The sequence below is a fragment of the Protomyctophum parallelum genome, assembly GCF_964188405.1.
Source record: "Protomyctophum parallelum genome assembly, chromosome: 1".
Classification (NCBI taxonomy): Eukaryota; Metazoa; Chordata; class Actinopteri; order Myctophiformes; family Myctophidae; genus Protomyctophum; species Protomyctophum parallelum.
In genome coordinates this window covers 6,545,957-6,561,197 of record NC_139697.1, presented here as the reverse complement: position 1 = coordinate 6,561,197, position 15,241 = coordinate 6,545,957, and the positions used below count along the sequence as shown (strand labels likewise).

The window sequence follows — 15,241 nt, the reverse complement described above, 5'->3', positions numbered from 1 at the left end:
CACCCATTCACACACACATTCATACACCGATGGCAGCGGAAACCATGCAAGGCACCAACTAGCACATCGGGAGCAATTAGGGGTTCAGTGTCTTGCTCAAGGACACTTCGACAGTAACTCTGGGGGAGCCCGGGTTCGAACTGGCAACCTTACGGTTACCATCCAGGCACTCTACCCCTGAGCCACCGCCGCCCAGTGGGAACACACGTCCCTCCAGGTATGCAATACCTGTTGTTGTACCCGTTGTGATGTTGTCAGTATTCTCATCAGTGCACTCCGCCTACTGATACGTCTGGTGACGTTCTAATTCTGTGTGGGATAGAGGTGGGTGGTACAGTAATAATTTACATTCACACACACCTTTCTGTTGGGATTCTGCCTGTACGTGTGTGTCACTAGTTTGTCACTTCTCATGCTGTGTAGACACCAGCCGCAACAAAGCAACACATGTCTTTACGCATAACCTGTAAGACACATGTGATGGGTGTGACGCGCTACAAAGAAAAGTTCAGCTGGCTTGAACTTTTCTCAGCATCCCAATGACGCAGTGAAGCATCAATCACTATGTTTTTGTTTCAACATTTCCACTCCATTCTCTCTTCCTGTAAACCTACCCTTTTCATTTACGCACAGTGGCTGCCTTGTGCAACACTCCAACAGAGCCTCGGCAGCAATGTAGCCTAGCCAGCCACGCTTGGACGCTTTCGTAGTTTTTTCCACTGCTAGTGTGAACACGGCATCAATCTGTCGCATGATGAAGGTGAACACCTGCGGCCACTTGTTCTCTGCAGTTGTGTTGCTGAGCTATGTCATCAGCAATGTTCGTGCAGGTAAGAAGGTTAGAAGGTTACATAATTGTTACATTTTATCTACATTTTTGTTCTTTAATACTGGGCTTTAACTTACTGTAGATGGGATCAAAACAAAATTGTAGTAAAAGCATAATAATAATACAAAAAACTTATATTGTATAGCACCTTTCCGGAGATGCATTTCAAATTTGCTTTACAATCAATGAAAGAAGTAGTCCAATCTGCTTGAATTAACCACAAATGAACTCTTCTGCATCCTAGAGCAGTTTAGAACAGCTGTACAGTACGTTGGCAAAATGTCTTACTTGAAATAATTCAGTTTTTGTAATATTGGAGAACACGTTAGTGCATTAAAGTGCAATAAAGTAAACTTAACTGCACCTTTCAGAATTAGAAAGTGTTTCACAATAATGTAATGTAACAAAGACAAATTGCTAAGAGAACACTTGATATTATGCCAACCTCACAAAATATACACATAACATTGAAAAGCTGTAACCCTGAGATAAGAAAGTAGAGAGAAATTAAGTATTAAGATGCTTTTTCTGTTCTTTCCTGTTCTGCGGTTACTTAATCCAAAAAGTGGGGGTCACATCAACAAGACAATCACCACAATCACAATTAAAGTATATTAAGTTTAAGTATATTGAGTTTGTGTTTGTTTTTGTTTTACAGACATCACACATTTAATAGCTGAAGAGAAGAGCTCAGCCATCCTAAAGTGTGCTGGTAATGTAAAGGAAGACGTCAAATGGAGTAGAAAGAGTCAAGAAACAAACATTGATATCCTTACTGCTACTGGTGATGGTGACATCAGACACAACAATGACCCATTGAAACGATACACTTCAATAGCAGATGGCTATAAGTCACTGTTTATACGAAGTATTGAGCTCTCAGACGCCGGTTTGTTCTACTGTGATTTTGAGCCAGCGGTGGAACTGACAGTAATACCACAAGGTAAAATGATTTACAGTAATATGTTGTTGAAGATTTGCACAGTATGTTTTATTACTCTTTCGATACAGTTATACACACACAGGGAGTAAACAACTGCAATACAATGTCAGTATATATTTTGTATGTTTGTATACAGACAGAAAGAGACAAACGGCTGTAGAAATGAACACAGTCACTCTGAGCTGCCCTCAGTCTGTCACTGGTTCAGAATCTGCAACGTGGAGCAGAGTGATCAATGGAACAAACGTCAACATCACAGAGAACCATGTCACAAATCATAACAGCCATTACCAGTTGTCAGAAGACAACTCGTTGACTATTAATGAAGTGGAGGCTGCAGACTTTGGTTGGTACTACTGCAACAGTAAAGCAGCTGCGCATCTGACCCTGATCAAAAGTGAGTAATATCTGAGACTTCCTGTTGAAGCAAAAATATATACACACTGGTTTTGAGGTTCAAAGTAACACTTGAGTACCTTGAAAAACCTGAAGAAATGCAGTGGTAGAAAGTACTTTTACTTAAAGGTATATTCAGTGATTTCACTCAAAAAACCTTAGGTTTCGTTTTTGGCTGGGACCTAAGCCTTTCATCCAATCAGGATAGAGAGCCAAAAACGAAACCTAAGGTATTTTGACCCCCAGGGGTTAACTGGGGACAGGGAGGAACTCCTTATATGGTCAGCACACTCTATAGTAGAGAGGATTGTCACAACAAAACAAAAAAATAAGTGATATTTGAATTAAGTGAAATCACTGAATATACCTTTAAGTACTGTACTTACAATTTTGAGGTATTTGTACTTTACTTGAGTCTTTACAATTTCCAAATACTTTTAGTTCTACTCCACTACATCTAGGATCCAAATATTGCACTTCTAATCCACTACAATTATTTGAAAACTTTAGTTACTAGTTACAATTGTAGATTATGAATATTATTACAGAACATATACATTAACCACTCCAGCCCTACATTTCTGGCATTTGAAATCTACAAGCTCACAATGCGCACCGGTAGATCTATTTTCAAAAGATTTGTATACATTTGGTAACTTGAAATTGGACATTCTGCATGATGAGTACGTTTACATTTGGTTAAAATACATTTTTAAGCCAATACTTTAGTACTTTTAAACTGAACTGAACTGCTCTTTCATTGACAGTAAATTCAATGACAGATATAAATTCAATTTGGCCCCAGCAGCCATTATAAGCAAACATTTTGGGGGGTAGATATGCTGTATTTCTTAGATTCTCTTTTCATTTGAATTAACCCCCTGCTCAGTATGTACTCACACTAGTTTCATAAGTAGGCCTACATCATATTAATGGGATTCGCATTCATTCTGGAGTTAAACATCTTGTTGTGAATTAGGAATTCACCAACATGACGTTTTCTATATCCTCATCACAGGTACTGATGAAACACAGATGACAACTGACAAGCCAACTATTACAATGACAACGCCTACTGCAAAGACAAGAACATCATCAACAACAATGAAGACGATGACGACAACAACAACAGCTGTGTTTCTGAATCTGATCAAAGGTGATTAAATGTTTTTTTGTGGCTTTCACCTTTATTTTATATGTATTTTTTATGGAGGGACAGACAGTAGGCTGACAGGGAATGGGGAGAGAGATGGGGGGGGGGGTGACATGCAGTAAGGGCTGTCTGGATGGGGAGTCGAGCCCGCGGCACACTGCCAGACTGGATTACCAGCCACGGTGCCTGGACCGCTGAGCCACGGCCCAGGCCCTGATCAAAGGTGATTAATATTTGAGACTACCGATTGAAGAATATGTATCATTGCTTGAGTAGTGTACCTTGATAGTTGGAAAGTTTCAAAATGTGTAATGATGGTATTTCTTTCTTTCGCTTTCTCACTTAATTTCTCTCTTAAAATCAGACCCGTCTGAACTGTGCGGTGCAGGCTGTGTGTGTGTGTGTGTGTGTGTGTGTGTGTGTGTGTGTGTGTGTGTGTGTGTGTGTGTGTGTGTGTGTGTGTGTGTGTGTGTGTGTGTGTGTGTGTGTGTGTGTGTGTGTCTGTGTGCGTGCGTGCTGCAGTGATGTGTGTCTGTGTGTCTGTGTGTGTGTGCGTGCTGCAGTGATGTGTGTCTGTGTGTCTGTGTGTCTGTGTGTGTGTGTGTGTAAAGCTGCTCAACAGTGACACTCTAGGTCACCCAGCACCAGCGGTATTGCCGTACTCAAGCGGACATACATACATGGAGACATACTGTGCATAGGGACACACATTACTGTTCATTGGAGTGGTTAGGCACCGCTCTAAAACAACCCTCTCTGTTCTACACGTACAGTAGGGAGAAAACAACTGTAATGCAATGTTGCAGTGTGTGTTTTGTCTCATTTAGTATGTCAGTACAGTATGTTCAGTAGTTTTGTTTTTTTGATAGAGAACGCTGCAATGAAACCTAAAACACGTGAATATAAACGGAAACAGAATGGAATGAAGAAAAAGGGTAAGGAAATACTAATCTGAACGCTGAGTGACTGTGCTTGTTTTAGCTGTTAATCAGGCAACTATAAAACTACATAAAAACACCTATACGTTCTAAATTCAATTATACATTTTGAGAGCAAACAATTTTATAAAACAATTATATTCTATTCAGACATAGACATGCACCTCAGTGGGCTAAACACATACAGTATTATATAGAAACCAATCCTGCAACTAATAAAGTAATAATGTTGCATGAAATATTATATGGATAATGCTATATTGTATTCACAATCACTTGTCATTGTCATTGTAACAGGAACGACCAAAGTAGCCCTACTTGCAGAAGCAGTTGCAGAAACAAAAATGGACCAAAGTGGATACCAAGGTGAGTAACTCTGATGCACTGACCACTCCCCAAGTTATAATCCTTGATTCCAACAGAATCATCTTTCATCATCTTTTCCCCTAGCTCTTCTAGCTCTTCTCCAAAACTGGCAATTTCCTGTGGCCATGACAGCTTTAACAGTAGTCCTCATCCTCATCATTGCTGTATCATCGAACTGCCGTTCCAAACAACGTGAGTGATTTGCCTGAATGTGGCCTTGTTCACCTGACAATATGTAGGACAAATGTGTCAAATCAAATGCATTCTTGCAAGTTCACCTTCACAGACTACGTCAGCTACATTTAACGATGGCCTACTGAATGTATTTTGGGTTTAACAAAATTATATATATAGTTTGGCAGTAGAACATTTGATTCATACAATCTTATTGGATTTCAGCTTTATTGTTCTAATCATTTGTCTAAACTTAGTATTACTGGAGTGTATGGATTTAGACTAGACAAATGTCATTAACTGAACGGTTTCACCTCAGGACAATAAACAGATTGAAATTGATTAGATTTCCAACACTAACAGCGTAATCATACAATTTATTATTTGTTATAGTCCATCCATAATCCATTTGCAATAGTTAACATAAAAAAACAATAAACCGTAATTCAATTTGGGGTTTATATACTCTACAAGGAAATTGCTTTGGTAATCAGGACTACAGACAAAATCATAACCATAGATAGACTCACGTAAAGAGACAAGAGAAAGAAAGACACAAAATGGTAACCTTTTCAACTTTACAAACCAGAATACAGTCGAGCCCACCGGCTCTTCACCAGAGGTAGGCCGGTAGGCTTGAAATGTGAGTGGATGTGTATGCTTTATTGTTCTTTTCTGAAACTGTTCAACTTTGCCTATATAGGAAGACCTCGTCCTATGACCAGTGACCTGAGAATGAGATCAAAGGCCGACTGTGATGAGATACTACTGTAGATGTCTATGGTCAACATCAACACCATGTGAAAGAGATCTACCTTTTTTTATATGAGCCACACATCTATTATGATAAAGCGTGTGTTGGTTTCATGGAGCGAGTTCTCACCGAAAAATCTGTTACCGGTGTGTGGCAAAGTACTGAAGGTCCTACATCCTCTGTTGTAGTGGGATTATAAACACCCTATTGCAGGGGTTCTCAAATATTGTATTTGGCCCCTATTTGAAAAGATTTTGTGGCTGGGACCCCCAGAGATAACCTGACGCTGCCAGATCCAAGAAGCTTGCTACACAAATTTGTTTCACAGCTTATTGGGATCTGGGATCGCGGAAGCAAATTCGATGACGGGGCTGTTCCTTTTTTTCATGATACTTGGTAGATGATTGGATGGGACCATCTGTCTATCACTGTGTGGGCGTGCAAACACAACCAATCATATTGACGTGTCTATATAGCTTCACATCTGGTTTCGCACATATCCCGCCCTTAGCTCACGCGGATTGGTTCGGTACGGAACGGATTTGTGTCAGCTCAACTCCCTGAGAGATCCCAGATGAGTGCTGTGTTGGGGAACATGGTTACCCAATACCGCCCCCATCTGGCAGCGTCAGGTTACCCCAGAGAGGAGATTTGTCAACATTTGTCAAGATTAGTCAACATGTTTCAGAAAGAATAAATCTACAAGCTCTCAATGCGTCGCAATCTGATCAAGCTGCAAATGGGCTATTTTCGAAATAACCAAAGAATGCGCTTCCAAAGAAACTGTCAAAATATTCAACTTGCTGTAATTACCTGTAAACACTATAGGTATTTTTATACAACTGTATTATTTCCACTTTTTATGTAGCCAGACACTGAAGCTGATATGACACATTTGGTTTAGCTGGAGCATTACTTTTCTGCTATTTATTGATTTGATCTGGGTTGGGGGTGGCAGGCGCAGGAGGTAGAGCAGCTTTTTGGGAATCGGAGGTTTCGTTATATAAATGTGCCATTTACCATTTTAGGTTTATCTTTTGATATCTTAAAAGCCTCACTATGTAGCTTTTTTAATGAACAAAATGTAATTTTGTCCAATCTGTATGGTAGATTATGTTAATACAATATAACTGATATCGTAGATAGATCGTGTCAAAGGCCATGTCTCACCTAGACACAGTATCTGACATGAGGATTCACTTTATCCCCCGAGCAAGCAGGCTGACTCTATTAGCTCAATGAAAAATAAAATAAATCAGCACTTAAGGAGAAAACCAAGTTCAAGTCTGGGGTAGAAGAGGAAAGTTACATGCTTTAATGTTATAGTCTTGCTGGAAATGACAGAGTCTAGCCCTCTACTGTGAGACACCAGGACAAAATAAATGTTAAGTGTGGAGTCATTTGTGACAGTACAAATAATGGAGGGTAGACTGAGGATCTGACATGCAACAGAGAGGTGAGCCTTGACTGGATCTGTACCAAAACTGTCAAGAGTGAATGTGAAACAGGCAGATCAAAAACAAGGGGTTTTATTAAACAAATCCCATACACGCCAAACAGGATAGGCAAAACAAGAAATCTGAAGATAGATGAAGACAAAGCAAAGAGGATTCCCAGGAATGCTCAAAAAATACAGAGTGATGGCATAATAAGCTCAACAGTTACCTAGATTTACAGGGAACTTATGAGTCAGAAGGGCATGAGCCTAGCTTTTTAGAGGCAGCCTGATGAGGGAAGTGAGTGACGATTACAGGAGAGTAACAGCAGGGAATATAACGCGGGAGGGGCCAAGAGAAGAGACAAGAACAGAGGCAGACAGAGAGAGAACAGAGCAGAAATAATGCACAATAATTAATGTCCAAGGGCTGGAGATGACATGATCAGAGAGGGCAGAAGAGCAGCAAACCATGACAAATATGGATATGATCAGAGAGGGCAGAAGAGCAGCAAACCATGACAAATATGGATATGATCAGAGAGGGCAGAAGAGCAGCAAACCATGACAAATATGGATAGATGCCAAGTTTCAGTTGCAAAACCTTCATGATGAATTGTTCACAAACAATATGCCAATGAGTATGATGCAGTGAAGTAGTTTGTGCAGTTAATGTTGTCTCAATAGACAAACGTGGAACACAGGTAGAACATGTAATGTAGTCCTCTAAACTGAGGCAGTTGTCTTCTCTCTAGTGTAAATGTAGTATGTTCAGTTTTCTTTATTTCCACTTGAAAATAAATGTACCCGCTGATATAAAAGCCTTTTTTGGGGTGCAATATGTGTGTCTTCTGTTTTGTCATTTACTTGAATTACTTACTATACCAACCCAGTCACCAGAGGTGGAGACATCATTCATCTTGGAAGTGGAAATTATATTTCAGATAGTGAATATTTGAAACATTTCAAATCAGGTTATTTCATGTGATCTAATAACTTGATTTGAAATGTTGGGCCTGGACTGGACATACTGGATAAAAATGGCTCAGACCAACAGCTCATTCCTGCCCAGGGCCCGCCCTAGTGGTATAAAATGTGCATGATTGATTATCTACACTTCTACTGTACACACAAACAGGTTTATGTGATATTAAAATAACATTAAAAGAGTAGAACTATATTGTAGTAGTATAGTATTAAGTATTATTATTATAATCATTAGTAGTACTAGTTGTTATTTACAAATTTGTATATACTGTAGGTACGGTAAAAGTCCCTGCACACTGCTGCGTTTTTCAGATTTTTTGCAGCGTTTTTCCACCGGTTTCCTGAGAAACACGTCCAGTCTGCAAGGACCTTTACAGTAATCTTTGCTGATATTTTATATCATTAGTCTGACAGTCATTGCAGCATTGCAAAAACGTTATGGAAATTCATAGATGGCTCTTCAAGCTCTCATTTAAATGAGAATAATTGTGAATAATCATTTTTTTTATGTAGCTCAGTGGAGAGTGAGATGGAAAGAGGAAGAGAAGTAGAGAGGAGGGATATAAGTCTGCTTTAAACACTGTGCAGGAAAGGACAGGACAGTAGACGTCTGTGCATGGTTTGTGCTTAAAGATGATTTTTGTGATGTTCTGTAATGTTTGTTACTTTCTGATGATAATCTTCACCTTCACTGAAACCTCATCAGGTAACGTGATAAATATTATCAACAAAGATTATCATAATTATTAATATTATTTGTATTACTATTATTACTACTAGTAGTCTGGTCTGGGTCTACTAAAGGAGTCACAAGGCTAAATTAGTGACCAAAGGAGATCAGGCTTTTGTTGTAAGGGTCCCCCCAGGCTCTGGAACAGCCTACCAGAGGAACTGAGGTCAACCAGATCCTTAACGAGTTTTAAATCTCTCTTAAAAACACCCTTTTTATCTCCTTAAGTAATTTCTTGTATTATTGATTCCTTGTTTGTTTCTATTATTATTTCATTATTGCATTATATTGTTGTATTTTGAATTTTGATGTTTTATATTGTTTTGATTGTTCAAGCACTTTGTAACTTGGTTTAAAAAAGTGCTACTGTAAATAAAAATGTATTATTATTATTATTATAGTACTACTACTAGTAGTAGAAGTATTAGCAGTAGTGTTAATATACAGTATGTTAAGGTTCATTTAACATTTAAGTAAACACTAAACAGTCAAACGTTTACTTGCCAAAAGTCAATTTTACTTGTTGATTCCGTTCAATGCAAATTATAATTATATAGAATTAGCCTACAAAATACTATAACTATAATTAGTGTTATGTCAATAGTTTTTATAAACCTGTACTGCATATTGCATGTTTTTTGTATATACTTTTATTTATTTATTAATCCTTACATTTCATTTAATCATATACAGTATTTAGCTGTCACTCACTATTTAATAAAAAGTCTTATTTAACCCATTCTGAACGGGCACCCATTTTGGTGTTGGCATCATGTTATGCTTTAGCTATTGAAAAATAGCAGATCTACAAGCTCATATCGCGCCACCGAGTGGCGCGATACGAGCTTGTAGGTCTGCTAAGAGCGACTGACATTTTTTAAATCTGATCTCAGGTCAGAATGGGTTAATCAGACCAGTGTGTGTCCAGTGGGAAACCTCGTATGAATCTGATCTCAGGTCAGAATGGGTTAATCATATACAGTATTTAGCTGTCACTCACTATTTAATAAAAAGTCTTATTTAAAAGAAAAGTGAAATAAGCAGTGAATGAACTTGAAATGTAAATAACAATATAATTAACTGAATAAAGGAAAATGCAAATAGAGCCCAATCAACAAAAAAAAGGAATGTTGTTAAGAAAGAAAAATGTATGTTTTTTATAATACTGCATGTGGTTGAATACTATACAGAATTAAATTGACACTCAGGACATTGCTGTGGACAATAGCTTCATTGTCCCGTTTCTAGGCTTGCCTCAGTATGGTGCTGTATGTTTCTCTGTGATAAAAGTGGAAAGGCAGATAAAACAGGAAACATGTCTATAACGGAGCATCAGCAGGATATGAGTGGTACAGTAAACAGCCTAGTGTCTGATACAGGATTAATATAGATATGCATGACAGACAAATATAGAATACCTTGTGAGTCGTGTGATAAAGAATTAAAAGTTGTGCTTAAGTGTTACGATAATTTGTCATCTTAATGTACATCATTTTTTATTCTTACTTATTATAGTGCATTATAAGAATAATATATTTAAAAGAAGTCCCACACAGATCGGCAGATATTGTCTGTAGGGCTGCGAATCTTTAGGTGTCCCACGATTCGATTCGATTCCGATTCTTGGGGTGACGATTCGATTCAAAAACGATCTTTTCGATTTTTCCGATTCTCGATTCAAAAAAGATTCTTTTTCGATTCTAAAGCAGTTTTTTTATTTTTATTAAAAACAATTAAATAGAATTTTAGCATGATCTACTCCAGTCTTCTGGCATGAAAGCAGAGTACATTTAGTAAAAAGCTTGTATAATTGTAAAAGATTTATCAACTGAATGATTTAAACACACAAAGGTTAAATCCAAGAGTAAGAACATGTCTCATTTATTTAGCTTGCACAAATTTGAACCAGTACAAATCTCTTCTCACTCAATACCAGAACAATACATTAGTATTAAAACAGGTGTAAAATAAATACAATTGGCAGGCTTAGCTTAGCTGGTAGTAAATGCACTATTCTAACTCGAATCGATTTTTTTTGACAGGCCTAATTGTCTGTCTGTCTGTCTGCATTATCCAAAATTTGTGGCTACTGGCTACAAGATGTATTCCATTTTATGTCATCATTCACAGCAGTGAACAGGATCTCTGTACCTGAGGAGCACTGTCTTTATCTGCGCTGCGGGGACTCGGACAATGTTATCTGGACTCAACAGGACAGGAAAGTGATTGTCACCAAACAGGGAGACCATGAAACCAATCATAACCTAAACAAATACAGCCTCCTGTCCAATGGCTCACTGTTCATCAAGGAACTGGAGAAAAGTGATTCCGGGGAGTATAGTTGTAATGACCAGCTAGTGGCCGAGGTGGAAGTATTGACAGGTACTGTATGTTATACTCAGTCATTTGGTATTCATGTATGTATGTAGTGCACTTTATACCCTGAGAAACTCAATGAGCATCACAGGATTACATAAAGTAGGTATGAAAATTCCATCAATACACTTATGTTGTTGGTACATGGATGCTGGGAGACAGAACTCCATGTGTACTATACTGAACAGAATGTTGTCACCCTTTTTTTAAATGTCCACATTTTGAATCCCCCCCACCCCCCTGCCCAGAGAGTTAATGCCACCCTTTCACAAAAGCGCAAATGGTTCTAATCCGAGATCTTTTCATCCTAAATGTCATCGTACTTTAATAGACTTGGAGCAAGACATAATTCAGTCCTTATGGTTAGCTGGCAACAACCGTATCTGTACATTGTTGTTTCTAAATGTCATACCTTTAATGGCCCACGTTCTTAAAGAACATAATCTTAACCCCCTCACCCTTGTTTTTCTAGAGAAAACATTGTCAAGCTCCACATAATGACTACCGGTAGGTTAATAGGGTTCTAAAATGTCTCAATAACACTCTCTTCCACAGGTCATGACTTTACCGTGTCTGTTGGTAGAACCCTGCTTCTGCCATGTCGAGGCTCCAGAAAGGTCAAACAGAGGTGGTACCACCGGAAGGAGGGAGAGAGGCGGCGAGGCGAACTCATCTTTACTCGCTTCAAAAATGGCACAGTGAAAAGGGAGAGGGGCAGATATAGTTATGACCAAGGCGCCCTGCAGATCCTCAACCTACAGCCAGGTGACACCGGACAGTATCTGTGTAATGGAGATTTAGAAGCTCAAGTCACTGTAGTGGCAGGTAAGTTAGTTAGTTAACCACTTAAGCCTGATTTTAATAAAATTGTGAAAAAAGGAGATAAGACAATAGCCGATCTACAAGCTCACAACACCATTTTGTGTTTTAATTGTTTCAAAGAAATGTTGTCTATTCTATTTATTTTGCAATGAACTGTTATATGATTGTTCTTATAGTTAAGTAGTGTAATGTTTCTAATTTTCTATTTCTATATAGTGCACACGGATCAAAGCATCACCCAGACCACCCCAACTACTCTTGTGATGAGAACAGGTAAAAAAACATGTTATTCTTGCTATTCTTACAAGCATGTCACATCATACACGGAGATGTTTTCATAACATTTTGTTTGCTTTAGTCTTTAATATGTTTAATGGGTGTTAATTAAGTGTACTTTATTATTCATTTGAATAATTTGCCTTATGATTTCTGAATTGTTCTGTTGCAGTAAATCCCACCCGCTTGCTTTTCCAAGGGGATTAAAACAAATCCCAAGATATCGCTTGTAAATACAATTTGACACACATTTCTATACGGCATGTGCTTTCACCATTTGTTTCCCAGATGTTGTGGTTGAAAGGAATAATATAGAGAAGAGCCCAGAGAACAGTGAGTTTTAAGAGTTATTTTCCAAGCTATTTCTTATGTAGCCTGTACATTCTAAAATCCTGAATATTAGTTTTACTCCGAAGAGTACAGTGCATGTACAGTATCTGTTTATCTATCACTTAACTGTTAAAGTGATGAAATGAATGATCCTGTAGTCATCATGGTGATAGTGGCAGTGGGGTTGATGGCTCTACTGACGGGTGGGCTCTGCATGCTGTTGAGCTGCACCAGGGAGAGGAGGAACAAAAGTAAAGGTAAGAAAAAAGGTCAAGTGACTTTGGGATTTCAGTAGCCCTGGAACATGACTGCCATGATGATTATCATGACAGTCATGCAGTAACTTTGCCCTGTTTTTTGCGCTCGCTGCATTTACAAGATTTCCGTATATATAAACATTCAGATTTCAAATATAAAGTACTCACAAAGTGTCCCACGGGTGTTAGTTAGTAGCAACGCCAGCGATTAGAATTGCTGCGTCCCGCGTTGTTCAATAAAAAGCATTTTTGTCCGAGCTCCCCGGCTACTTTTTTCAAACGGGGTTCGTTTGGGAAATCCACAGTTGCACACCGGGAGCGCACTCGCCTATTAGTCTGTATTGGCAGGGCGGTCAGCCTACCTATATCGAACACACCGAGTGCCACCCTCCTCCCGACCGATAGGGGCGCGTAGTTGAAAGCCAATGGCAAAATAACACCTCGGATAAAAATGCTTTTTATTAAACAACGCGGGATGCAGAAATTCTAATCGCTGGCGCTGCTGCTAACTAACACCTGTGGGACACTTTGTGAGTACTTTATATTTGAAATGCGAATGTTTATATATTTTAATTATTTGTAAATGTAGCGTTCGCAAAAACCAGGGTGAAGTTACGTCATGACTCTCGTATGAATACGAGAGTCATGTTCCAGGGCTGGGATTTCAGATGCTGGCAAAGATAAACAGAATGAAATTCCCTTAATTTTTAACTGCTTTGTTCTTCTGATTAATTAAGGACAATTCTAAGTTACAATGTAATGGATATGGATGTATTTTTTTTTTGTCATTGAACACACACATGTACAACGAAATTAATCTGTTGGCATCAATCCAATGCAGTACAAAAAGCAATCATATGTACAGTCAGGGAAGAGTTCACATTATTGAACCGACGACGAACCGAACGACGACACTCTATCTCTTGGTCAAATAGTTCAAGAGAATAATGACTGAGGGGAAGAAGCTGATTCTGGATCTGGTGGTTGAGGCATCTGTATAGCCCTTTCGCCCCTGTGAATGGGAGGGGTGGAACAGTCTGTTGTTGGGGTGTGAGGCATCCTTGATGATGCTGAGGGCCTTAAGACCGGCAGCGCTGTTTGTGGATGGTAATGAGGAGCCTATAATACGCTGCACAGTTTTCACCACCTTCTGCAGTGATTTCCGCTCTGCAACAGTACAGTTCCCATACCAAGCTGTAATACAGTAGGTCAATAATGTACTTTCAATGGTACAGCGGTAAAAGTCAGGTGGGATAGCTTGACCTTCCTTAGTCTCCTCAGGAAAAAGAGACGCTGGTGGGCCTTCTTTATCAGGGATGATGTATTTAGGCTCCAGGAAGGTCTTCAGATATGTGGACCCCCAGAAAGCTGAAGCTGGTGACACGCTCCACCTCCACACCATCGATGAGGATCGGAGCTCTGTCTGAAGTCTACAACCAGCTCCTTTGTAGCAATGTGTAAGTGTGAAGAGGGAGTAGAGGAGGACACAACCTTGCGGGAGACCAGTGTTCAGGGTGATGGTCGAGGAGGTGAGGTTGAGACCAGTGTTCAGGGTGATGGTCGAGGAGGTGAGGTTGCCTATCCTGACCTGCTGGGGTCTGTTCACAAGGACGTCGAGGATCCAGTTACAGAGCAGGGGGTCAATGTATCACAATGTATCACAAACCTAGTTAAAAACAGCTTAACGTCTGTATTTAGCGCCATCAGGACAGAGAGAGGAAGACACTGAACTCCAGCCACGGAAGGCTTCCGACGGGATAACCGGTAAGAACAACATCTCACCAGCCATGACTTGAATGACACGTTTTCAACTTGAAAATTCGTTATTTTGGTCGCTTGACATGTAACACGACACTGTCACTAAAGCATAAGTGGCCTATACTTCATCGCATGATGGTGTCGCTATTCCGAAATAAACAGATTTCCAAGTGAACAATGCGATGCATCTTATCTACATGATCAATCTTCTTCTTACTAAAGAATAAAACAGGCTACAGAGACAGAAGTGACATGCGGGAGAAGGTGACACGTTTGAGGTGCCAGACTCACATGTCCACTTTGCTCTAAGGTTCTTCTTCCCCCATGCAGGTGTTTCTTTTAACATACAATACAATAAACTTTATAGGGGCAGGTTTGTTGAGAACATATACATACCGGTATGCTCTTTTTCAGCCACATTCTGACAACACGTGTGCTTCAATTCTAACTCACAGTGGCTGAGATGTCTGAGGGCCAGTGTCCAGCAGAGGACTACATCCACTATGCCTCTCTGGGAAGGCAGAACTGGAGAGAGAGACCGATCCTCCAGACCCTGACAGATCAGAACCACCTGGATGTGATCTACTCCTCAGTCATCACCACACCTACTGGGAAATAGTTCCAAGCCACAAACAACCAGAAATGTAGTCCAGAGCTGTGCATGTGTTATTTTTGAGTAGGTAACTACAGTGGACCTGTGGCTAATATTCACTAGAA

General features: G+C 39.4%; 2 protein-coding genes and 1 long non-coding RNA gene across 4 annotated transcripts in view; all 3 read left to right on the top strand.

Moving 5' to 3' along the window:
- LOC310870622 (uncharacterized protein) overlaps positions 1–15,241 on the top strand; it is a 441,780-nt gene that overhangs the window by 185,381 nt on the left and 241,158 nt on the right. The gene's annotated exons all lie outside the window — the stretch shown is intronic.
- LOC310856973 lies at positions 4,556–5,585 on the top strand. The gene is made up of 3 exons (XR_014569116.1): positions 4,556–4,625; positions 4,710–4,817; positions 5,503–5,585. It is a non-coding gene; the product is annotated as an uncharacterized lncRNA (long non-coding RNA).
- Positions 8,549–15,211, top strand: LOC310859957 (uncharacterized protein). Of its 2 annotated transcripts, XM_083766724.1 has the most exons (7): positions 8,549–8,681; positions 10,836–11,087; positions 11,637–11,906; positions 12,120–12,176; positions 12,468–12,512; positions 12,668–12,766; positions 14,980–15,211. In XM_083766724.1, exons 1-7 carry the CDS (start codon positions 8,609–8,611, stop codon positions 15,141–15,143), a joined length of 960 nt encoding a protein of 319 aa, XP_083622850.1. In that variant the 5' UTR covers positions 8,549–8,608; the 3' UTR covers positions 15,144–15,211. The 2 variants fall into 2 exon arrangements, with proteins under 2 accessions (XP_083622850.1, XP_083622851.1); XM_083766725.1 differs by lacking the exon at positions 12,668–12,766.

What these genes read in the sequence shown, in the direction of transcription:
- LOC310859957 (XM_083766724.1), top strand. Translation starts at nt 8,609, where the DNA reads ATGATTTTTGTGATGTTCTGTAATGTTTGTTACTTTCTGATGATAATC. An exon ending in CGAGGTGGAAGTATTGACAG is followed by an intron (nt 11,088 to 11,636) that starts GTACTGTATGTT and finishes TCTCTTCCACAG; the next exon opens with GTCATGACTTTACCGTGTCT. An exon ending in AGAGAAGAGCCCAGAGAACA is followed by an intron (nt 12,513 to 12,667) that starts GTGAGTTTTAAG and finishes ATGATCCTGTAG; the next exon opens with TCATCATGGTGATAGTGGCA.